Consider the following 26,387-nt stretch of genomic DNA (forward strand, 5'->3'; position numbering starts at 1 on the left):
AGGAATGATAGGACATCCTTCTGATGAAGTACTGAGAAGAAAAAGAGATATTCACAACAGAGTTCATGTTTAGCAGCCTCTGGTGCAGGAGACCTTGGCAGTAAGGGGGCCACTTCCATAAACTACTTGAGGCATGGACTCCACGCTGGCGTTAGGGTTGACACAGAGGGACAGATGTCAGAAACAACTGCAGCCCTGTGCCTGGGGGTGAAGAATGAAGACATTTTGGGGTACTTTTCAAAGTGAGGGCAGGAGTGATTTTTTATATGTTTTAAGGCAACCTTAAAAAATACACTCTGTTGTAGTGCAAAGCCTCGAAGTGTTGTATTTTTACACAGCGACAGATATTTGTATACTTAAAATCTCAGAAATAGCAAACTCTGTTCAAATCGTGAGGCACCTACGTCAAAACCTAGTACACAGTTTTAATATAGTTTAGCCTGTCCTGAAGTTTGCAAAAGAATACCAGCTGAATATCCGCAGGGGAGTGTGTGTTGAGGGGGTGGCAGGGAAGAGCAGAAGAAAAGATCAGAGTGTAAGGCCCTAATGTGAATAAGAACAAGTTTGGAAAACCAATCAGGAATCAAAATCCTTGACCCTATCACCCAGACGTGAAAGAGAAGCCCCAAGCTGCACAGCAATGCATTTCATTTCTGTTCAGCTGTTAATTAATCAAAACAGTCCCAGGAAATTCCTTCACCTCTTTCTCACCAAGCCTGTAATAGGTGGTGTTACAAAAGAACCCTTGGGGTTGGTGATCAATTAGGTCCTGGCTCCTACAGAACGTTCGGAGCATCAGCAACGCAGAAGAGATGGGACAAAAGAGATATATAGATGCAAATGGGAGCAGCCACACACACTTCAGTGAACAGACCTTGATTTGGGAGAAGAAAAGAAAAAAATGAAACAGAAGGCAAAACTTGAACACAGTGTTTTGAAATCTATTTTTGTGTTTTCAGTTCTGCCTTTCCTATCTCTGTCTTTGAAGTTTACGACTTGGCAGGTAGCTTAAAAAGCAAAAGTGCAGCTGAATGTTCCTCCTGTTTATTCATTGCCTTTTTTTCCCTCTGGAATCACAGACTCAAGTCAGAGAGGCCATCGTCACTCTGAGGAGGGATGCAATGTAACTGATGTGGCAATAAGCAAACACTGACCTTGGGGCTATCCTGGGCTTCTCTCTTTCTCTCGCAGCCCACATGCGATCTATCAGCAAGTCTGGTATCTCTACTTCCAAAATATTTCAGAATCTGGCCACTTCTCCTTCCTCCCCTCCTGGTCTCAGCAGTGACCTTGCTGGTCTACTAACCAGTCTCCCAGGCCGGTCTCATCCTGGTATCCTTTGTGATCAATCAGATCATGTCACTCCTCTGGACAAAATCCTGCAGTGGCTCTCCAGGTCAAGGTGAAAGTCAAGGTCGTTACAAGGACCTGTAAGGAGGTTTAGCCACCTAGGCTGCCCTGCCTCATCCTTTCCCTCTCTCCAGTCTCACTCTGCTCCAGCCATGCTGGCCTCCTTGGTGTCCCACCTCAGAGCCATGGCATTTGCTGGTCCCCCTACCTGGAATGTTCTTCCCCCAGAGATCCATTGAGTTCACTCTCTCAACTCCTTCAAGTATTTCTTCAAATCTCACCTTCTCAGAGGCTTCTCTGAGCAGCCTATTTAAAACTGCAGCCTCTCTCTCTCCAGCACTTCCTATCCCCAGCTTGTTTTCTCTAAAATATTTATCGCCATCTAATATACTATATCATCATTACTATTGATTATCTGTTGCTTTCCATTAGCAGCCAAGCTCCATGAGGGGAGGGCTTTCCATTGGTTTTGTTCCCTATGGCATCCCCAGAGCCCTGTAGGGCTTGATAAATCATTGTGTTTGGGTTTCCAGGCAAGCAGTTGAGGCAACCACTCCTTAATATGTTTCTTGTTGGCTAATGACCCAAAGTAAATCCTTCCAGGTCTATGCAAACCCAAGGCCCCAGTGGGACTGAGTCTACATGTGGAATCCCAGGAACTTTCTGAAGGTAAATAGGAGAAAATGGGGTGGACTAGGTGTCCACAGTCCAGGGGCATGCCAGTCATCCTCTTTCTGCACATCACCAGGGCTGGCAAAGTAGGTGCTGAGAGGGGCCTGTGCGACACAGAGGAGGTACAGAGAGCACAGAAGAAGGCACAGAAGGTTGAAAAGGGGGCTTTGGCTCCTCCTTGTTCATTAAAATGCTTCTCGTTTGTTAAGGCCTCACTGAAGGCCTAACCTGAAGGTATCTAATGATATTCACACCCCCCTTCCCAAGTGGAAATCCATCATTCCCATGGCACTTTGATTATACCTCATCGTAGTGCTTATTTCTTTCAGTTGGCTGCTCATATGTCTGCTTTCCCATCAGATAGCAGGTTGCTCTGGGGAAGGGACCTTCTCTCACCATCTTTTATCCCTCAACAAGCATCTTAGAATGATGCTTGGCACAGTGTATGCACTCACTGAATTCCAGTGAAGTTCTCCCTACATCAGCTCTCTTAGGAATGTGAGCTTTGCTTTCAAGTGAGTACGGATCACAAACAATCATCCACTCTGTAAATATGAACCAGACCCGTGCTATGTACCAGGCAGCCTTTGGTGAATAAGATAAATCTAGCTGGTGCCCTTGTAGAGTCACAGCCTGGAGACAGAGAGACAAAAAACAAGGACTTAAGATTCATGATGGTGGGGGCCTTCTCAGAAGGGTATGGAAACTCAGAGAATAGGGAAAGTTCCAAGATACAAGATACCACTCAGCAGCTTGAAGGAATAAACTCCTCTTCCATTCTACAAACTGTCCTCATGGAGCAGATTATTCACCTCACAGGATCTGGCCTGATTTTTATTCTTTTCTTTCTTTTCTTTTTTAAAGTAAGCTCTATGCCCAAAATGGGGCTTGAACTCATGATCTTGAGATCAAGAGTCACATGCTCTAATGACTGAGCCAGCCAGGTGCACCCTGATTTTTATTCTTGAAAGGAAAACATTACAAAATTTTTCATCTTAAGCAAAAATGCCAACAACATAGAGTTTATTTATTCTTAAATTTATTTTTGAAGCACAACCTCTAAATCATTTTTTCTAATTTTTGTGAAGCATCATGTAAAACTGGTTGTTACGACTACATTGATAATGGAAATTAAACTAGTATTGTAATAAAGTATTTTGTAAAATGTCTTTAGTAAATATTCTGTGAATGAACCATATAATAAGGTAATCAACATAATTTGGTTGTAGTTATTTTTATAGATCTAATCATAGGACTAGTTTCTGTAATTAATGAGAATATATACATAATTGTATCTCAATGGCTGGCCATCATACAATGAAATGAAGCAGCCAGATTTCCTTATTAAGGCTTTATAAAATGATTTTCCAGAAGAATGACCTTTGGAATCAACTGTAAAGAATGGATCTGTCCGCATGTGAACTGATCCTATCAACTCCCCTAGCAGGGTCACCTTATCAGTGGAAATATGGAATGCTTTCATAAATATTTTGGAAGATTTTCAATGCTTTTCAAAAGTTGGTATCTTAAAGATTGAGATTTTTGTCCTTTATTCCAGTTCCTTGACTCTGTAGTGCCTTTGCCTACTCACTCACTATGACTCTTCAGTCCTTCCTTTTCCCCTCAGCATATAATCATGGTTAAATCTCTCCACTGGGAACCTTTCTCTTGACTTGAGGTTTCCTGCTGGCACTGCCCTCACTTGCCTTCCCTTCACAGCCAAGCCTCTGGAGAGGTCACCTATGCTGGTACCTCTGGGTCCCCGGGGCTCCTTTGCTCACCTCTACACCGTGCACCCGGCCTTTGTCAGCATTGCTCCACTGAATCCACCCTTGGCCACTTTTGCCTCCACATGACTGGGTGGGTCTCTCAGTGCATCTGATATTCTTCATCCCAGTCCAAACTGATTTTCCAGGACTCCTGAGAGTGACACTTAGGTGTCACACTATTCCTCAGGCTCCCTCCTCGCTCCCTGTCCCCCACCCGCACATTCTGCCAAAAAACCTAATGGACCTCCATCTGAATATCAGTGATTCCCAAATTCAGATCTCTAGCTCTGATCCTCTTATCTAATGGACTTGTGAACACTTCACTTGCAAGTCCCCTTCACAGTAAAACTCAACATGCCCGCCACTCCCACCCATTGTCTTCCTCCTAGGAATGTGTCCATCTGCTTGCACTTTCTATTGGTGATTTCTCACTCACAGTGTTTTCTAGCCATCTTAGAGGTCCCCCTTGTACTCCACATTCAATTAGTTACCAACTCCTTCAGAGTCTACTTTTGAACACTTTAGATCCAACATTTCCAGTGTGGATGTTGGTTACAGTCTCTTGACTGATCTCCCAGTTTTTAAGTTACACTTCTTGTGGCTTGGAATGCTCCACACTTGTTATTTGCATGTCTCACTCCTTTTTAAGACTCTGCTTCAAAGCATCTCATCTTTCAGGAAACTTTCCCTGAATTCCTTTCCTGGGCTGGCAAGGCACCCTGGTACATTTCTCTGTCACAGCACTGATATCCATCCTATCATACCAGTTATCATAGACCCTCAGAGGTATTCTACTGACCTCTCTCCAACCAGCTGGATAGGGCTACCATTTTTCATCTGCTCCCCAATGCCTACTTCCTAGGCTGGTCCTCAATAAGTATTTATGAATATACAAACATTAACACAAACAACAAAGGGTGTGTGTGTGTGTGTGTGTGTGTGTGTGTGTGTGTTGGTTAGAGCACTTGCTGTATAAAAATCTATTCATAGCTTATGTTCCTTCTGGGGGTAGAGAAACAAGGAAGGACCGGAAACCTGCAGAAACACTGCTGAAAACTCACCAGGCACTCTTCTTGGTTAATGCTGTGATTAAGCCTCTAAAGTCTAATAGTGTTTACAGTCAATATTTATCTATTTTGAGGCTTTTTTAAAAAGCATATAATCTAATCAAACCCAGGCAAAATTGGGATTTCACAAACCAAAAAACTCACAGCGAGGATCAATGGCAGAATACAGTGTCTCAGGAAAAGAGCCAGCTTACTGACCTTAGCTGAGGCTGACACCGCTTGAGAGCTAATGTTCTTTATCATTTTAGGTCACCTGCTTTATTATTTTAGGAACTTAATTTTCCAAAAATTTCTGTCTCATATACACGGATACAAATGGCTCCCACACACGAAATTCTCAAAGGGGTTTCTCTGATCTCAGCTTTGGAGTTCTGAGCCAGGTAGCGGCTGACAGATGATGGAAGGTTTGACTGTCTTTCTCGTGTTCCCGTCCCTTGCCCCCTGTGGGTATCTGAGAGATAAACGAATAAACAATCACTTTATAGGGCAGGCCTCAGATCTCAAGACTTGCCAACATCCAGCCCCACTACCACCGAATGTGTGCAAAAGATCTCTCCAGAGTCATTTTTCAAAGCCCATATCTTGGGTGTGTCTCTGCAAGTGGGTTGTGACATTAATGTATTCATTTGGGCCAAGTTGTTATTTGTTCACAGCACCTGACACATCGTGGGTGCTGAATACATATGTATTGAATGGCTACTCTTTTATATAAAAAACAGAACATAAAACAGTTCTTTCTTCTAATGAGCCTATATATCACCCAATTATTTATCCTGATGTGAAATGAAAGATCTTAGATTTGGCTGGCATTTATTCAGGAGCAGCCACTGTTTCACGTACATACATCATCTCCTGTCACCAGGATTTCATGTGTCTGTGAATCATCAGTTGATTTGAGCTCCTATTTCCTAGTTTCTGGAATCCTCAATGTTACATCGTAAACCGGTGACTGTAGATCTCATATGAAGCATGGTTTTGCGACAGAAGTGCCAACACATGCTGAGTGTTCTTAACTAAATGCTACTGAGGGCTTAGTGGTCCATGACTAAAATGACATGGTTCAGTTCATTTCAGATGTAATCAAAAGAGAATCTTACCATGCATAATTGAACATGCCAGCCTCCTGGTATTACAGATTCCCACTTTTTCTTTTTTGTAAGAGAAAGCTTCATGGGGGTGGGAAATTATATCATTAACTTGTAATAATAGTATTCAAGTTTGACTAATGAAGGCAACTTAGCATTTTCAGCTCTGGGGATGTCAGAAATAGACAAAAAGCAGCATCCACAATTTGCCTTTTGCTGCAACTTAACACCTTCTACATATGCAATGTGGCAAAATCTGCCTTTACTTGCCAGGTCCGATCTTTCTGCTTTTACTGCTGACAGTTTAGATCATGAAAATAAGACGCAATGAAGTCTGAAAAACTGGATGTATTCTAATTAGACTTCCTTGGTCCTGGTTTTCAGGAAGACCGTGGATTCACCCACGCAGCTGGTTTGGTCTTTCTGACAGATCTGACAGCAGTTACTAGCTGGTTAGTCTGATTATGCACCTACTAGGCTGCTGTCTTCCTAAGATCCAGCCCCAGGAGATACTTGTAAGAATACATCTCTAAAAAAGTAATGTGGTTAATAAATGGTGAGGCAGTACATGTTGGGGAGGGGTAAGGCTCAGCCTTACTGAGAGCATCTGTGGCTAGAACAATCCTCCGGTGATGGCAAGTTGGACTGAATGAGTTAAACCATGAACCTGGAATGAATGAAACGTAACATGGTATGGGAAATGGTGTCCGTGCACAACGGGGGCTCCCCACTTTTGGTAATCGGAAGGCAGAAAGTTAACTTGCAGTGTAGCTTTCAGATATTCTGCAGGGATGGCAACAGTCTTGTGCTAAGGGGGGCACATGATGTGGTGGAAATTGGATATTCGGTGTAGGAAGAATAGCCTTGTCATTTAATTTAGAGGAAAGACTTCCATCATAACTGAACCCTGGCTTTAACTCAACTTTGGTAAAAAAAAAAAAAAATCTGGCTTCTGAAATCAGTAAATTAGAAGGCAGTTATAATGCAAAGGCTGATCTGCTTTGTAAGGACTCTTCAAGGGACTTCATTAAGTTGGTTTGAGGAGCTCTCATTCACTGTTGGTGGGAACATCAGCTAGTGCAATTCCTTTGGAGGGCAATTTGGCAATAGCTTTCAGAATCTGAAATGTGTATATGCTTTGATCTCGTATTTCTATTTCTAGGGATTTATTTTATATGTATATATCTTCCATTCAGTAGAATTGGCTATATGGGGAAAGATGCTCATGTCATGTTCTAATAATTGGATAAATCAACAGAAATGGAAATATTGTAAATGGCCATTGACAGGGGACTGATGGGAAGGACCCATCATGGAAGAGGCAAGCAGTAGAATACGATGTAGCTAGTAAAGGATAAGGAAAGTGCTGATATGGAAACGACTCCACTATATGCTAATAAACAAAAGCCAGATATAGAGAACGGTGTATAGAAGAAAAGCGGGTATGTTAGAAAATAGATGACAGTGGTTAACTCTAAGGAATGAGTGGAATCCGGGGTAAAAGGGAGACTCATTTTTATTGCTTTCCCTTATGTCGTGTTTGCTTTTTACTTCTGTATGCATGTAATGCTTTTTTATAATTAAACGGAATAGTTAAAATTAATTTGCAGTTACAATCTTTACTGTGCTAAAAGTTTGTATTTGCAACTAAAAGAGAAGGTAGTTATTCTTTTAAAGGTCTATTTCACAGGAACTATCTTTTGTAATACCTCCTATATATAAAACCACATTAATAAACAATTTGTCTATGAACTGGATCAAATAATACACAAGCCTTCTGTTTCAGAAGCTGTGGCCCAGGAACCTACCTACCCACAGTCCTGGTGGCAGCTTACCCAAAATGTAAGATCAAGTTTTCAAAAGATTTAATCTCAAAAGTAGACTCTAAACCAGTGCCTGCCATCACATTTAATACAAGGAACTAGGAAGGAATCTTGGACATGGGACTCAAAGGGCTATCAAGGTGTCCATTATCTGAACACTCTTCTGACAGAGGCTACCTTGGCTTCTCCAGAGGAGGGGGACTCACTGGCTTTTGAGGCAGGCCATTGCATCTCCGGCCATGTCTGTAGGAAAGGTCTTCCTGTGCTGGGTTGAACCCTCTCGCTCTCTGAATTGAGGAAGGCTCCTTCTTCAACCTTCCTCACCCCCAGCTGGACTTAAGGGGTTCCCCAGTGCTCCCCTATCCTGGAAAGATGGACCCTACTTTATCAGTGCAAACTGCCTGGGGGGCCCCTACCAAGTAAGACCTTCTAACACATTGTTAGGTTGTTCCCATTCCATCCTGTATCCTTTTCCTTTCAGCAGAGCCTCTGGGTCATCCAACACCATCCAGACCTTCATCTCCATGTGGCTCTGAAAATGCCTGACCTGACTCAATCTCACACCTCTGCCACCAGTAAATCTGTCTCTATGTCCTTAACCTCTGCTTTGAATATTCTCTTTGCCTTTCTGTTTCCTGAGGGCCCTTTGTCTCTCATGGCCCTTGAAAGGGGCAGGTGCTTGTCTCTCCAAATGGCCCACATTCCATCCCCCCTTTCTCACAACTACCAAACCATTTCTTGTGCCTTTGAAGCATAAGCCACCTCTACCACCTCTATGGCAACTGACTTCCTCATCAACCTTCTGTCATTCCAGAACCCGCTACTCTTTTACATAGCTCCTGTTATCAGCTTCGGTAATAGGTAAGCCCTGCAACACTTGGCTCCTCACCACCCTAACCTGCTCATTTCCAGCTACCCTCTCCCCTAGCTCACCTTATTCATCCACTCCTGTGGTCAGATCTAGACTTCATCATTAGCAATAATGGTACCACTTCCAAACTCCTGACTTGAAGCATCTCACTTTGCATCCATCACTCTCTTTGTACGACAGCAATTCTTTGATTTTACTGGTCAATTCACTGATGGTATCACCTTTTCATTGCCTTCTTGTGGAACATTCATTTGGCTTCTGGGATGCCCTTCTCTCCTGGTTCTCTGTCCACCCTAGTTTCCCTTGCTGGGTCTCCCCCTTCTTCCCAGACTCTAACCTTTGGAGTCCACAGGGCCAACCTTGACCTCCTCTTCCCTACTGATTAGGTCAGTATTCTTCTCCAGTTCTGTAGCTTTAAATAACACCTATATTGCATGACTCCTAAATTTGTATCCATAGCCCTGGCCTTTCTCCCAAGATACACACTCCATTTCCACTGCTTCCTCCACATCTCCATTTGGATATCTCACAGGTATCTCAAATTTAACACGCATTCTCAACATCCCTCACACAGCTTGCTCTGTTCTCCATATTCCCTATCAACATATAATTATACAAAAGTGATATTTCTCTTTTGAGGAGAGATTGCATGTTGCCTATCCAGTATCTATTTCCTTTTCATTTCCTAGTGACATAATACGTAAAGCTGGAGGACAGCAAATCACCCAGTTTAATAAACTACATCTCCGAGCTTCCTCGAAATGAGGTGTAGACATGTAACTGGTTTTGGGCAGTTTTACTGGAAGGGCCTAAAGGGAAGCCTCCTCAAAAAGAAGACAAAATAGCTGGGGAAAATCATGTTGGCTCTTCCTCCTTCCTGGAATATAGACATGATGACTGGAGCTCTACCAGCAGCCATCTTGGACCACAAGGTGCCCTTGAGGTTGAAAGTCATATACTAGGATTATGAAGAAGATGGGATTGGTCTTGGATTAGTGAAGAGCTTCCATATCTGCCACATACTGCCTACCTCTGGACCTCTTTTACTTGAGAGAAAAATTAACTTCCATCTGACCAAAGCCACTGTTAATTCGGATTTTCTACTATATACAGCTGAACATATCCTGCCTAATATATCAGTGTATGTAACACAGTCTTATCCATTCGGGCAAGATTAAATTATAATGTGAAGGCCACAGGTAATACCAAAGACCTGTTTTGGGACTACGTTTTCAGAGGATACATCTTTGGTAATGGAAAATACTGTTAAATTGTATTCCAAAATTCAATTTCTCCTTGAAAAAGAACTGGACTATTTCACTGCAGTTAAGAACATCAAATGACTGGCTAGACTATGTGACCTTAAAGGCTTTTATTTCTTTAAGATAATGGGGGTTTTAAAAACTCAGCCACATGCTTAATTTAGGACCCCATCATTCAGGTTAAGACATTAGCTTTTCAGTTTGGTAAAGAAAGGGGCTATTGGTTGCCATGAAGTAGTATCTTTAATCTCATTAAGGAAAAGATAATTGTAATTTTTGCCCTTGACATTACAACAACTTTTTATATCTTTTTTTCTTACACAAATGAACAAAGACTTTTTAAATGATAAAGAAATTATTTTTCCTGGAAATGGCTAGTGTTAAGGGGCAATGAGTTTAGGACAGTACACTGCAGGCAGCTTCCCCATACATTGCTTCTTTGCAAGATATTAGTCAGGATTTCTGTCTATCTACCTATCTACACGTCTCTATGAACGTTTATCTCCAAAGAGTAAAAGTTAGTTCCATCTAATATAATGGATGGCAATGTCTCTTCTCCTTTTAATTCATCTGTTCAACCACACAAGGATGTTTTCTTTTGAGATAGCTTTCTACATTTTCACCTAATTTTAGTAAGAACGCAAAGTTCAACTTTTTGAGAGTTTTCCAGAATGAGAATGGTGTGTAACTTGGATATCTGCAGGTGAGAATTACACTATGGGTTATTAGCTCCAGGTAAAAATTGGAGATCGCTCTTTCAAGATTTTGCAGTATTACTGCACAAGGAGATAAAAGGATGGCTGCCCATGTAGAGCGGTCTGAGGTCACCAAAAGGCCACTTCTAGAGTAATTTGTTCGCATCCCTGGAGGCATCTTATTATAGAAGGAAATGCAGTGCTTTGGAAGAGTAAGCCTTACTAACCTATCAAGTCTGGCAAAATGTGTCATACAGAGCAGGTGCTCAGTTATTATTAAGTGAACACAGGATCAGGTGGCCAGTAGGTGTTGTCATCTTGGGATGCAGGAATGAGGCAATGCAGACATCACTTCTCTGAGAAGCCTGTCCTCATTTCCCAAGACTGAATATGATGCCTTCCACTGGACTCTCCCTGCACCTTGGGTCTGTCCATCATACTACTCATCTCTTTGCCTGTGTCTCCCACTAGAGTGTGAATTCTTTAGAAGGACTGTCTTCAATCAGCCCTGGACCCGGTCCAATGCCTGGTACTTACTGAGTGTTGTTGAGTGGATGTATTAGAGAATGAACGAATGAATGAATGAATGAGTGAATGGATGAATGAAATTCTGATTAGCTTGGGGTGAGGAGGAGGCTGGGTGTGGCCTAGGGCGGTCTTCCAGTTTAGTTTCTAAGGCACCTGAAGATGAGGGAGGGAGAGAGAGGGCTCTGAGGGCAAGGTCACTTTTTGTCAAAATGTCATGATTTTGTCCAATGTCTGAGAGTGAGTATATTGTCTTATTAAAATAACCTTTTTATGGTGAAGTGTCCAAGTAGCGGTTCATGTTTTATTCAGGAGCTCATTGTTGTTCACTCTATGATGCCCTCATTCTAAGTCTGTAGTTTAAACCCTTCCCATGATTGGTCTCCATCAAGCATTTCTTTCCACTCGCTATTCTGACGCCAATTTGAACGGTCCATTTCCTCACACCCACCTTGTACATCAAACTGCAGCAGTACCAAGAGGGCAGAGCTTGGGTGTGCCACGGTCCTGACTTTGGGTCCCAATTGACCACTTAGTACCCCTGAGTCCCAGAGCAAAATACTTTACTTCTCTGAGTCTTAGTTTCCTCATCTAATAAAACACTTTGAACTTTGGCTTTCTCATCTTCAAAAAAATCCACCTTGTGTGGTCATTATAAGGATTAAATGACACCCACTGCACTTGGCAGGTGGCCAGTAAAGGTTGGTGTGTCCCTATCCTTTGATTCCATCCTCAGCCTGGTAGGTCAGAACTTACCACCCTTCCTTCCCCAGTTTATCCCATATTTACTGATCCTTGGAACCCAGTTCATTTTCTCCACAAAATCTTCCCCCTGGTTGAAAGCAATCCTTCCTCTTTCTGGAGTCTGCCATTTTCTTCCGAATATCTATGGTACTTACCACTTTCTTCCTGGTGGCTCAGTGGTTACTGTGTTTCATTTTTCTCCCTGTCTATAAATTCTGCGGGGGGCAAATTGCTCACCTTTTAATCTCGTATTTCCCCAAAGCACCTAGCAACATAACTTGCATATAGCAGGGCCTTAAAATAACGAGCTGAATATGTTCAAGACAATTGTCTATATTTAGGAAATCATCACTCAATTCCCCTTAAGATATGGGGTAGCATATATAACCCATCTTTCCACTGCTCCACTTGAGGGGGGCAAAAACGGGCCCTCATTTAAAGTAGCTGACCTCACATAACATCCAGAGGATTTCCTGGAAATAGTTACAAATGAGGACTGGTCATATGGGCAATTACAATAAAGCCCTGCTCAAGAGCTAGTCACATTTCTAAAAGTGTGAAAAGAAATGCTTCAAATGGAGAGGGGTATTTCCTGAAGGTTAGGTAGCCTACAGCGATTGCCCCAAACATCTACATCGTTATGACACTTCCTTCTGTCGTACAAATGGAAGCAGCACAAATCACAGTTACTATTTTCAGGGGGAGGGGAAGGCTCTCGAGTGTTTGAAGGAGTCACATGTAGCTGTTGCCTGGTCTGAGGTTACTGGGCTGGCTTTGAATCTTTCAGACAGAATCCCAGAATTAGCTTTAAGCCAGGCCTCGCTTGTCCTGGAGGTGAAGGGTGTGGCTTGATGTGGCTAGAGGAAGACCTGTTCCAAAGTATTCCAAAGTATTTCTGTGAGTACTTGAGAGGGATGGCTATGTGTCTGGAACACTTCTTAATCTTTCAGAGGCTCCTATTCCCAGTGAAGGATAGCACCTTGATCAGCATTTCTAAAACAGTCCCGCAAGAGGTTCCATGGAAGAAAGAGGCCTTTCATCAAAGAAGTCTGGGCAAGAAACTTCATCCCTCTTTATGCTTCACTCGATGCTGCAATGCACAGGAGCACACGGAAGCCTCTGACAGGTCACGTGGCAAAGAAAACTCAGGAGCTCTTCCACTTTATTAAACTAGGAAATCAATCTTACCTTCTTTATTTCTGGGGTGTGGCAAAATTCCTACTGACATCATATGAAATGAGTTTATCACAGAACACACTTTAAAAATGCTGCCTGAGCCACTATTAGCTGTTACGGTAGTAGGGGTGAAAGTTCAGCTAAGAACTGGATACAAAGGGATACGCAAGAAGGGACGGGAAAGTGAAGAGAAGTCGTAAGAAATGTTAAAGGTGGCCCATGAGGGCCCCCAAACACAATTTCACAGCCTTGCTAAGGGCCGGCATGATTTTGACTTTATTTTCCTGCCTAGAAAGCCCATGTGTTACTAGGTGGGTGGATCAGATTGGAAGTACTGTTTTTTTGCATCTTGGTGTGGCCTTGAGTTGTCTGGTTTAGGGAGGCCGAGAAAGGACACCAACTCTTGCTCTAATGGATGTGGAAAGAGGAAGGAAAGGAACAGAGTAGGTGAGAAATGGGGCAACTGAGGCAAGAGCAGGGCAGATGCTGCCCCAAGAATGGGAAGTGAAGGGTGGACGGCAGAGGACAGGAAAGAGGAAAGAGAGAGAGTGGACGGTTGTGACAGGGCAGGGAGAAGCTAACAGACCCCCCCCCCCTTGCTGCTGGAGCCATGAAACTGAGGCTGGGGGCTGGGGAGATGCCCAGAGGCGAGTCCCAAAGCTTTGGCTTCTCAAGCCAATTGCCAATAAAAACCCAAGTGATCTGAAGACATGGAATACAAATAATAGCTGGCACAGGAGCCTTCCTTTAAGGTCTGGATTGCTCTTTCTATCCTCTTGGTGGTAGGACACTTATTCTCATAGGTAGCTTTCTGTCCCTGGCGCTCTCATTTCCCCAGGTTGTTGGGAGGATCCTTGGCCATAACGGGGCCCGGCATGAGACCCTAATAGGGGCCTGCTGCTTTAGAAAACGCCACAGTGGTTAACTGAAAGTGCAGGAATAGCCTGGGTGTTGTACAGAAGCCAGAGTTGTGTGCGGGGGCGGGGAGGAGGAGAAGGAGCTTCCTCTTACCAGGGGCTGTCAGATGTTCCGCTTCTTTGATGCAAAGCAACTAGGAGATCTTGGGCAAGCTAAGGCAACTTAGAAACACTAGAAGCTGCAAACAAGATATGCAACACATTGGGGAGTTTCGCTCATGTCCAAAGCCAAAATTAGCTGATTCCTCTTCTGGACTACCTTTTGATTGCTTGTCAGTATCAACGTAAAAATCATGTAAAAACCCAAACGTTTCATACCTTATAAATATTATTTATTACCCAAAAGATGGAGGCATGTGTGGGGTGAAATGGGGGAAACAGGGTAACTCCCTTCACAAGAGTAAACCTTTCAAAGTGTTCTTCCATGGTGAACTTATTTCAGAGAAGGGATTCTCATTGGGTCAAGGTTGTGCTCCAGGAATGGTGCCTGGAGTTCATTAGTAAATTCATTTAAAAATAAAAATCTGCCAGCCTTCATTTACTCAGGGGAAATGGTTACAAGGCTATGCTCAGTCTCACAAAGCATGAACCCCAGTGAATTCAATTCCACCAGCTGGAACTGTGGCCTCGGCCTTTCCGAGCCACGCTCTTGGATGAGTGAGTGAGCAGGGACTGTGGGGACTGAGGACATGAGCTCACAGCTGTCTGCGCCAGAAACCGGTCTCTAGCTGGTTTTGGGTTGAGGAGTTGAGATCACTCTTTCCTTTGCACAAATCAGAACATCCACTCCCTCTGAAATTCAGGGCATATTAAGAGTGCTGATTGGATGTGTTTCTATGTGTTGTGAGCACGTGGGGGAAATAATGCTGACACAGTGGGTGTGTGCTTGGGCTTACGTCGCTGACACCATTTCTCTGTGTGTGTGTTACACAACTGACATGGTTTGGAGCATCTGAATGGAATAACATGATTGCCCATGGTATTGCACATCTCCAATCCCAAATAAACACGATGGCAAAAACTAGACAAAAATGTGGAAAGAATAATAAATCACACGATGTCACTGAAGTCATGCAAAGAGGGAAAATAAAAGATTTAAAAAAAAATGGGCAAGCACCAGACACCATAAATGAAAAAAACAAAAAAAAGCCAATGCATACAATTCTAAAATCATTCTTACCTTCTTCAGTCATTGTGTCATAATATTTTAGTTTTCCATATGATCCAAGTTCTACAACATCACAGTAAAAGACACAAAGATAAGGAACGAGCTGTAATGCAAGAACTTTGTTTTTACACATTCTTAATTAATCAGATTCAGAGTTATACTGTCAAATTCCGCAATCGTTAACTATATAGAGATGTGCAAACATGGGCCATGTGGCAGACAGCTTTCACGGCCCATTTTCAGAAATCACTTAAAATATATTATTCTACTGGGGGTAGGATGTGCCCTGCATTACAGAATAGGACACAGTGATTTTGACATCCCATGAAACAGAGTAGTTGGCAAGTTCACACCGGGTCTAGCCTAGCCCTGTAGTTTGTATAGAGGTGATGCTCTAAGGGAAAGGGCCAAACGAGGACAATGTCCAGGCCCAGTGGGGCTTGAGGACTGGGAGTCCTTGCCATGGGACAGCAGGCCCAGAAATTCATTTCCTAGCTCCTCTCCAACAGAACCACTTCCTAGAGATTAAGGAGGCTACCTGGGAAAACCCAAAATGCAAAACCAGGTTCCGAACTCCGTGTTCACTTTTATCTCATAGATCAGATAGAAAACACTGAATACCATGAGTGCAGCCTGCTGACAAGAGCTGAAAAAGGTGCGGAGTGCTCTGGAAGAGGGAAGCCACCTGGCTCAGGCAGGTGACAGAGCAGCCCCATCTCCCAGCTTGAGGCATCGCCTGTGGCTCCTTAGACTGCAGTGGGGAGGGGCTATCAACAGCCCCTCCTGTGCGCAGATCACCAAAGGACTCACTGTCACCGACACCACTGGCAGAAAGCAATGCTGTGCTGAATCATCTGGGGATGCTGAATCAGCCTGGGTTGGGGAAGAGAGGAGGCCGGGACGCGCCATTTCTGTTTCTTTAGTTCCATTCTAAAATAGAAACTTTAATTCTTGTTCATCTGAAAATTCCAGATTGTTTTAAGCAACATTGTGAGTAGGTTAAAAATATTTTTCCCGGTCATAACAACACTCTCCCAATAAACCTCAAGAAATTAATTAGACTCAAGAGATATTCCTGTGATTCTGCAGAAAGCCTCCATGGCTCATTAACTGAGGACGCCAATGAAAACCCACACATGAATCAACTAGTAATTGATGGGTTTTGTGTGCAAGATGAAGGATCTAGCTTAAAAGACAATAAGACATATCCTTCATTTTACATTTATATTATACATTATAGAATATATATATATATATAGTATGCATATATCTATATCTGTATCTTTACCTATATCTATATACATATTCTTTTTCCATGCGCCTAAAATTTTACTAAAGCTATTTTAACACACCGATACAAAATTATGCCTTGGGGAGAAAAATCACCTCATCCTTATGCTTCTGCAAAAACCTGCCTACTCTGGATTTTGTAGCTACATGACAAAAGGTGCAAGCACTTCAATAAGAAATTGAATTTTGTGTAAATAACAAGAAAGTCTTTTTAATGACTTCTGGGGATTGATTCCGCAGAATATAATTTTTTTGGGGGGGTATTTTAAGAACAGTAGTCTACTATATATATGACATCGCACAAGCTCGGAATTCCGAAATGATCTAAATACCTTCATAAATATTAAACACACGTTCATGGTAGCTTTACACGTAATACACGCACAAGCGCGTGTGTAAAATCTTAGAGTAAGTTGATGAATTATATCAGCCAACTAATTTTTTTGTAGCCTCTCCTCCTCTCCTGAGGTAAAGCAGTAGCATAAGCAGCTGGCATTCTCTGTTCTTTGCTCAGGAAACAGAACGTGGGCGGCTCTGTGTTTGTAAAGTTGGGTGTAGACCATATTCTACACAGGAAAGATACACCATTGCAATTTTATGGATCTGTCTTTTTAGATGCAAACCCTCCATATACGCATACGCATACACGTTTTCATGTATCACTTCCAAACTGTCAAACATCTGCTTGTGGCAGATGTGATTATTTTTTACCCCACCTCTTGTGGAATCAGGTATAAATAAATACAAACATAGTCTGTAATTATTTTATTTTTATATCGTGGAAATTGGAACTGTTCATGTCCGACAATGCTCACACGTTGTTGCTGCTGTGGCAATGTCTAGATGGTTTCTTGGCTGCTTCCTTGGATGAATGGGACAGAGGGATAAGAACTGAAAGGAACATACCAAAAACGAGGCTAAGGGTGGTGGAAGATAAGGAACAACAGTAGTGAAAAACCAAAATACAACAGGTGACACAGCAACTCGAAGCACAGTGAGGAAGCAGGGCAAGGTCAGAGTACCTGCCCAAGTGAAGGGAATTATGTTTGTTGCTTACTAAAGCAAAGGCAGAAAAGAATGAGAAGGAAGCCAGTGTGCTAGAACAGTCTCGAATGCACACAGCAACAGGATGGTGAGATGGTGGGCTCAGTATTCCCATGCTTTCAAGTGGTTAGGACAGCATCCTAGGGTAGGTGGGGGTGCATCTCCAAGAGCTGGTGGCTCTCATTTAGGGGGGGCACGAAGAGGGGTGTCACATGCGACTAGGATGAACACAACATGTACACGTAAGCCAGAGCACATCGTGCACCTGATTGGTGTCCTACAGACAATGAATGCCTCATGGAGAGTGGTCTTAGCCACTGTGGCCTGAGAGGGCCTGAGAGGCATGAATGAAAATTCACCAGCAAGGGGAAATGGCTTCCAGTCAGCACACTTCCCACAGAAATTAACCAAGGTTCCTTTACACCATTGGATCAGGATTCTAACGGGGCCTCATCCAAGCTGAGTTTCTCTGGGATAGGAGGCAGTGAAGGAGTTCAAGAGAGGGCTGTTTAATCCCATCTAGCAACATCCATTATGTCAACGGAGCAAGAGGTAGCCAGGATCGGAAGAGGGATGAATCACCAGTGAATATCATCCTGGGTACCACCTGGTGTCTCTTCACTGTAACATATCTCTAAGAAGCCCACACAGCCTAAGAAAAAATTCCAGAACCCAGTGGTTGGTGCTGGAGCTGAGCCTATAAGCCGATTGTGAATGCTGCCTGTCATGGCGGCCTCCCCCCCCCCCCCCCCCGCCCTTGCTTTCATGCCATTTGGATCGTTGTGGCCACAGGCATCTTGCTCCCAGATCTGTAGGAGGGATGAAGTATTTCCACTTCCTTCCAGGTCCTGCCGGCAACATAACAACCTGCTTTAAGGTACCTCCTGATTCCTGTCCATACTTCATGATTGGTAAGTCAAGGGAAGGGTCTTATCTTCAGTCTCAAAGAATCTATGAATAAGAATTCATGTTTTGGGTTCCTAATCTCTTTTCCTAAGAAGGGCATGGACACATATTTCTCCTTCCAACACTGACTTTCTCAGCTCCACTTTTGAGGGTTTTGGCATTCTCAATCCTTTTTTCAGCAAACCTCCCCAGATAGGTGGAGGAGAAAAACGACTTCTCACCTTTCAGGCCTCAAAATTCTGATCTATAAGACAGAAATTCAATAGAAGCATCTATGCTGAGTTCCTTTTATTGGAATGAAAAACAGAGGTAGAGAAATCAGTGAGAACAAGTATTTATCACTTAAGTGTTAGCTGACAGGAAAAAAAAATGATTAATTTGTTTATTGTTTTTTAATCAAAGAGCTTTATTTTTGGTACTGGTTTGGACTGCATGTGGAGACCTAAAAATTAAGGCTTTCTCAATACAAATGGGTGGTAGTCTCTCAGTAAAGTTGCCTAATACCTATCAAGAAGGTGTGTGCAGATACTGGATTATATCACAACCATGGAAGGATTATTTTCAGTAGCAAATGGAAGTTAAAGACATGGGCTTTGCAACCAGGGTGTAGGCTCGAATCCATGGTCTGCCACTTATTAGCTGTGTGACTTTGAGCAAATTGCTTGTCCTCTCTAAGCCTTGGTGTCCTCAGCTATACAGGGGCATAATTGTATCTATCCCATAATGCTGGGATAAAGAGTAGTAGATAAGACAACAACTCCCAATAAGCCACCAGGGATGGGTAGCTTTATTGCCGCAAGAACCCCAAGAAGCGTGAGGAACCCATGGGACACGGAGCAGAGCGTTTAGAGAATCTGGTATTTTACACAGGTTTGTTAAAACAAATTCAACACTACTTAAAGAGGTTTTTCACAGATATCTGCTGCTCAACAACAAAAGATATTTTGCCACGTTGGGGCCAGGATATAAAAGAAATTTCTTCATCAGTCCTGCTCTTCGACTCTTGGATCTATGCAGAATGCCAAAATTTGGACTGTAACCATTGCAATAGCATGTGACCATTCATCTGACCACGAGTGTTCCAGCTTGGGACCTTGGCAACTTCCCTTCTGATATTTGCACACAAGCCTGTCTGTCCAACTAGGCTGTCCATATGTCGGAGGCAGAGACCCTCTTCCTCTTAGATCCCTTCCAACGGAACCTAGAACAGTGCTTTTCTCTTATCACATGCTCTCCTCACATTTCTTAAATAAAGTATGTAAGTGCCCAGCTCCCAAATGACACTGAGGTTTTGGATGCTTCGTTTTGTTGAACTTCCCTAGAAGCTAAAGTCAGGAAGGCAGGCGCGAATGCCTGAAGTTTCTTGACTGACGATACCATGATAGCATCATCAAGGTTAAGAGTGCTTCTGAGTGAGATAGACAAGATAGCTAATTCAGAGCAGTGGCTCTACTCCTTATGAGCTGGGTGATCCTCCCTGGGCCTTGATCTCCTCTTCAGTAAAATGGGGACAAGAACAGTAAGTACCTATGCTCAGAGGGGTTTTTGGAGAATCAGATGAGAACAAGTATAGAAAGCACTTTGCATTGGGGTGACACAGGCATCCTTAGCAATTAGTACCCCTTTTCATTGTCTGCCAAAGCTCCCACATGAACATCAACTCAGCCTAGCAGGATGTTGCTGAATCCCCTTCAATCTGATTATCTCCGTGGACGAGCACCAATGTCAATGTCTATACTTGCCATACAAGTCAACAACACCCCCCTCCCCCCAGACTTCTTCCCTTAAACACGAGGGAAACTGTCAGAAGAAGAACTTTCAGTTTAGTGAAAGGCTTCCCTGGCTCACTTCCAGAACCGTATTTTGCAGTTTCAGCCCAAAGTGTTTTTTTTTTTTTTTTAATTTGTGAATTTATTTTCATTATTGAGATTTTGTGAACGGGTGGCTATGACAGTCGAGCCTTTGTAATTTCCCATCCCACTCCCCAACATAAATGTAGCATTTATATTTGTAGAGCTATTTAATTCCTAAGTTTCTTGCGGCATATCTGGGTTTACCTTTTTCTTGTCTCCTCATGTGAAAAACTTGCATCACAATAAACCTGAGTTCTGAGTTAAAAGGTATTTTCTAATGCAGCCCGATTTAAAGCTTTGTGTTTGATTTCACCTCAAAAAAAAGGCTGCTTGAACCACCAGAATTAATTGCTTCCCATTACAAGGCTTTCTTTGGTCATTATTCTTTTATATCAAATCCATGCTGATGCAAGTAGTTTTTTTTTTTTTAACTTAAAAATAACCTTTAAAGACTGAGGTTAAATGAGGAAACAAACATGAATCCTCACTTCTTACTCAAGTCAGAAGGAAAGGAATATTTTAACCTTCAAATTCTCACAAGAAGCTTTCAAAGTACTGACTCATCACAGAAGCTCTGTTCACCATTCCATGGAGGGGAATGATGCTCATGTGTTAAGCTTCCCTAAGAGGCTCCTAATGTGTACACGCTTGCCCAGGGACAGCTGTACTTCACATGTGGCAACACACATATGTCACACACAAGGTGTCAACAGAGATGATCCTGCTCTATGGAGTTCTTTTCACATCTGACTCTTCCCGATCTATGCTAGTGAGTACTTCTTTTTCTTCTATGAGACGAAAACCTCTCACTTAGGCTTTTGGACGCCAGGCAACAACGGAGCAAATGAAAATAAAGGGCAAAGTGGTGGGTGATCTTCCATCAGCTACTGAGTTTCAACAGGATTTGGGAACACTCCTCTCAGAAATTCATCACCTGAGTCTCACGCCCTTGGGATCGAGCCCCTTCGTGAAACACTCTTCATTTTAAGCTTCCTGCAAACCTAGACACGTTGGTTTGTTACGGCTCTTAGTTTTGTTTCCCACACTCGCCACATGTATTTCCGTTTGTGTCCTTCTGCTGACGTCATTCTGAGGCCCCAGCTCCCAGGAAATACTGATGTTACATCGGGAGTCAGAATGGTCCCCGGCATCTGGCCTGGTGTCTGGAGCACAGAAGACATTCTGACAAAGCATGAATGAACCACAGGGTCCAGGTATGTAGGTGAGCAAAGTGGGCTGGGGACAATGACAGGGAATGGTGTGATGATGGACAACTGGACAGTGCATGCGTAAAAATGGGCAGTGGCCACGCACCTTAATGCAGGTATAGCGTTGATCTGCTGACTATTCCAGGGAAGCCAGACACCTGGATTTTAATGTGAAAACTCCTGAGTTTTAAATGTTGGCGACAAATTCCAAATTAAAAAAACACCACCTGGGTCATATTGGGCTCATTGATTTGCAATCTTTGGTTTAAAATTGGGCTGCTCTGTCTTTTAAATATTAGTTGGATGGATGAATGAATGAACAAATGAGACCAACTAGGCTCTTTGAACTGGGAGGGGTTCTTGCTTACATAACCTTTCTCCAGAGGGTCAAGGACTTGGGCTCACTTCCTTGTCTGTTTCAAAGCTTACATTTGTGATGTAGGTACTACAATCTGCTCATCTGTGGCTTAGGAACAAATTGAACCTCATCACCTCAGGCTCCTCTGGGACCACCAAGGTGGATCTCACGTCAGGTCCACGAAGCAGCTATGATCTGTGACTGTCCTTCTATATGCATGTTCTTGCCCAGCCGGCTCTGCCACACAAACAGTGGTTTTGTTTTGTTTTGTTTCAAATACTATCTTGGGAAGGAATGGAAGTTGCCCATTAGGTGTAACTGTTCCCAATTATCTTTCAGGGAACTATCTGGGTTAGAAAAATACAGTGGAAGGTTCTGAGAGGTAAGTTAGGACCACAGATGGAGGTGCCGTATAATTACATGGGAATTATCGTCCTCGAACAGTGAACAATGATGTGTGGTCATCACTGTGGATCATCCAGATGGCTCATAACGAAATGCCCAAGTGAGTCCCCAGATACTCTGACTTCTTATAAATTTGTCACCTAATTTGCAGCCTTGCTCCTCTGTGGTGTTGCTTAGCAATATCAATGGTTACTGATTTCTGTCCTGTGAGAAGCTGACTTGGGCCATATTTCACTGTAATTTACATGCTCTGGATGATCAAACGAGAAAAATGGGACCTGGATGTGCTGATCTGTTGCTTTCCTTTTGAGGTCGGTTGGGGGAGGGGGAGAGCACAGGATAGAGCAAGCAGGTTTCTGGAAAGTAATTTTAAAGAAAAGCAGTAAGCGACCTAGGCAGGAGAATCAACCCCAATGGTGTGGTTAAAAAAAGATTTCCCGAGCTTTTATGAGTATCCTTTTAATCACGTAATTAAAAACCTCAATGACAACCTTAACATAATTTTAAACACTGATACTTTGTCAGAGTGGTTTTTTTCCCCAAAGGGATGGAGAAAAGCAAGTGATGATATAGCATAACAGCTATATCATTTATAGTTTGGAGCCCTACAGACTTAACAACCAGGTCTGCTATGTACTAGCCCTGACACCTTGGGCATGTTACCTAACCTCTCTGATACTCAGTTCCTTCACTTACATAAAATGGGACCAATAACAATTGTCTTGTAGGGCTGGGGTGAGGATTACAGGTACTTAACACATCACTGGCACATAATATTCATTAAACATATGGTAGGTATTATTATGGCTTTAAAATATCAGGGGCGCCTGGGCGGCTCAGTCAGTTAGGCAGCCGCCTCTTGATCTCAGTTCAGGACTTGATCTCAGGGTTGTGAGTTCAAGCTCTGCATTGGGCTCCATGTTGGGTGTGGAGCCTACTTAAAAAAAAAAAGTATCTGTTGGTTTTTCCTTCGAAGAGATATCATTCTTCTGATCTTTACAAAATCAGAGAGAACCTGATATCAAGACACCTTCTCATCATCATGCAGAACATGGAGGTCTTGTAGCATAGTGTAAGTTTTGGAGTCAATAGATGTGGGTTCTAATCCAGACTTTAATTCTTTTTTTTTTTTTTTTTTTGAGAAAGACAGAAAGAGTGTGAATGGGGGAGAGGGGCAGGGGGGGAGAGAGAGAATGCTAAGCAGGCTCCATGCTCAGCATGGAGACCAGCATGAGGCTTCATCTCATGACCCTGGGATCATGACCTGAGCTGAAATTCAGAGTCAGGTGCTCAACTGACTGAGCCACCCAGGTGCCCCCAGACTTTAATTCTTATTAGATACATGATTTTGTAGTAAGATAGTCAGTCTTTCAGAGCCTTAGTTTCCCCATCAGAGTACTAATTCTAGAACTCCCTATTGTGTTGTTGTAAGATACTTTACTTGATGTCTGGAACATTGGAAGTGCTCCATAAATGGGAGCCATCATTCTTTAACTGTGCCAAAGCCCAGTGAGTGATGAGTATCCAGGCTAACATAAGTCACAAGAAATGACCACCTACCATTAGAAACTTGTTCTAACATCCTTTCACAAGCTCATATTGGAGAAGAAACAGATAAATGGAGAACGACAAAAATAATGACCCATTATATCATGCCGAAGGAAGTCGATAAATGTTATATTCTTTTTTTCCCTTTTTCCTTTCTTTTTTTTTAAAGAGAAGGCACACATGTGTGAATTGGGGAGGGGCTGCGGAAGAAGGAGAGAGAGAATCTTAAGTAGGCTCCACACCCAGCATGGAGCCCAACGAGGGGCTCGATCTCATGACCATGAGATCATGACCTGAGCTGAAATCAAGAGTTGGAAGCTTAACAGACTGAGCCACCCAGGCGCTCCTGTCATATTCTTTTGTATAATCTGACATCAAGTACATGGACACTGTTAGTATTATTTAGAGAACGTACAGTTCAGGGAAAGAGATAATATAAAGATCTTTACGTTTTGATTTTCAAAAGGAAGGCTCAAAAGGGACTTCAGCTGTTTAGGAAAGTGGTATTGTTGAGTGGTTGAGAGAGTGAATTCTGGGGGCCAACAAATCTGGATTTGAATATGGCTCCATCAATTACTTCTCTTGTGTCCTTAGGCAAATTATTTAATTACCCTAACTTTCAGTGTCCTTATCTATAAAATGTTATAATAGAAGTTCCTATCTCACAGGGTTGATGTGAAAATTAAATGAGTTAATTTAATAAAATGCTTAGCACAGTGTCTGGAACATAGTAAGTGTGTAATATAATCACACTTCATACAATCATAGTAAGTGTGTGGTTATTATAATCACCCCTGTGAGCATCTATCCAGAGTTTTGGCTAAATCTTTGATACTTTCTCTGGTGTCTTCTTTTTCAGCTGGAGTTTCCAAAGACAAAATTATATTGTCACAGGTAATGAAAAACTATAGTTGGAATAGCAAAGAACACAGAATATCAGGTACCATCCATAAAAAATTTGGAATTTATCTCTTATTTCAGAAAATATGCCTGAGCCCTACTAATGGCAAGTTTCTAAAACATGTTTTCAATAAATTTTTGTGTGTGTGGGTAAAGGGTTAGGAAGCTAACAGTTTCACTAATGACATATTCTAACATCTTGGGCACATTTACGCATCTCTGGAAACTGAAAGGGTATGTTTACAAAACCAAGCAAAATGTACTTCTTGACTGAGTCTTATCAAATTTGGGGTGCAGGACACTGACACATATCTCAGTCTTTAAAGTGGCCAAACACTCCATTCCATTTTCCTGCTCCTGCATTCTTTTTTTTTTTAAAAAAAGGACTTGTAAGGTGGTGTATATAGATAGGCCCACCATTTTCTTTCATAGACATAGGGGCTTGGTTCTATTACATATGACCAAGATCCACAGGGTGGGGCCCTAGATGTTACTGAAGCTTCCACATCATAAGCCACACTCACAACCCAACCGGTCAGGAAGCCCTATCAGTTCCACCCCTAAATATCCTCAATTCTGTCTTTTCTACTCCATTCCCATTGCCCCCGCCTTAGTCCGAGGCTCTTGCCATACTCTTATTTGAACTTTCAATTCCTAATCTTTCTCACCTCCGACTGTCTACTCTCACCTATGTTTCACACTTTCCAGGGGAATGTTTCAAAACACAAAACCAAAAAACAACAGCTCCAAATCCTACACTTCTTGTGTTGGACTTTTATTAGGTTTCCTAGTTTATTCAATCCTTTAGAACCCAGTTCTGAGGCTCCCTCCTGCAGGCAGCATCCCTGAACGCCCCCTGTCCCTAGTGGGAGTCACGCCCTCCTGTGTGTGTGTTCCAAGTACGTACTTTTGTTGTGTGCTCATCAAATGTACCTTAACCTATTTGCTTTCTGCCCTATAGGGCAAAGAATCATCTTACTCATTTTGTTAATTTTAGCACCCAGCAGAGTTCCTGGCACTCTGTAGGTGTTCAAATGCTGCTGAACTGAATTAGATCTCTATTCAATAGTGCACTGTTAATCTTCTTCAGCCTAGTTACCTTCAGTACTGACACCTATGGTTCCTTCCATTTTAGCGTTCTAACCCTGCAGTTTCAACTATTCTGTTTTCAGTAACTCTGCAGGGAGGAAAATGTATGTGGCCTTAACTCTTGGAATCCTTTTCATTGCCTCCATAAAGTAGGAGGATTTACATCACGCACGAGTGCCATCAATAGAGTCTTTAGCACACAAAAGACAAAATGGCGGGGATACCTTGGAAATGGAGATGGAAAAAAACACTGGTGCAGAGAATGGATACTGCATGCTGGCTAGAGAACAACTTGGATGTTCTCCTGGATCCCATCTTGCAGCCTGGCTGGATTCAGTGGTTTTTGCCAGACAGAGAGAATCAGTGCTAAATTATATCCAGCCATTGGGTCAGCACAGCTGAGTTTCTACCCTGTGATGTACTGAGCATCAAACAATATCAGAAAAGTATATAAGGAAAGCATCCTAGGGGAAGAAAGGAAAAACAATAAAATGAAAAAACAAAATAAAAGAGAAAACTCCAGCCATCTAAGGGGAGAAAAGGGCAAGAGATAAGGGAGAAGCCTGAGAAGTTAAGAGAATTTGAGAAAAGAATGAAAAAGAGGGAAAAAAGACTGTGAGACAGACAGGAAATTAATGCCACCAACGTGGAAGTAAATTAAA

The 26,387-nt window shown here is 42.6% G+C and overlaps 1 protein-coding gene across 2 annotated transcripts in view; it reads right to left on the reverse strand.

Annotated features, from left to right (window-relative positions):
* SLC24A2 (solute carrier family 24 member 2) overlaps nt 1–26,387 on the reverse strand; it is a 241,047-nt gene that overhangs the window by 47,643 nt on the left and 167,017 nt on the right. The window contains exon 4 of one of the 2 annotated variants that reach the window (XM_047098194.1): nt 15,137–15,187. The exons of the other annotated variant lie outside the window; for it this stretch is intronic. Coding sequence (XP_046954150.1) covers nt 15,137–15,187 — 51 coding nt within the window. The remainder of the gene's footprint in view (nt 1–15,136; nt 15,188–26,387) is intronic. 2 annotated transcript variants of the gene reach the window in all.

The sequence above is a fragment of the Lynx rufus genome, unplaced genomic scaffold, assembly GCF_022079265.1.
Source record: "Lynx rufus isolate CCGP_SWC_20201006 ecotype Redwood Valley unplaced genomic scaffold, mLynRuf1.p SCAF_10, whole genome shotgun sequence".
NCBI classification, from domain to species: domain Eukaryota; kingdom Metazoa; phylum Chordata; class Mammalia; order Carnivora; family Felidae; genus Lynx; species Lynx rufus.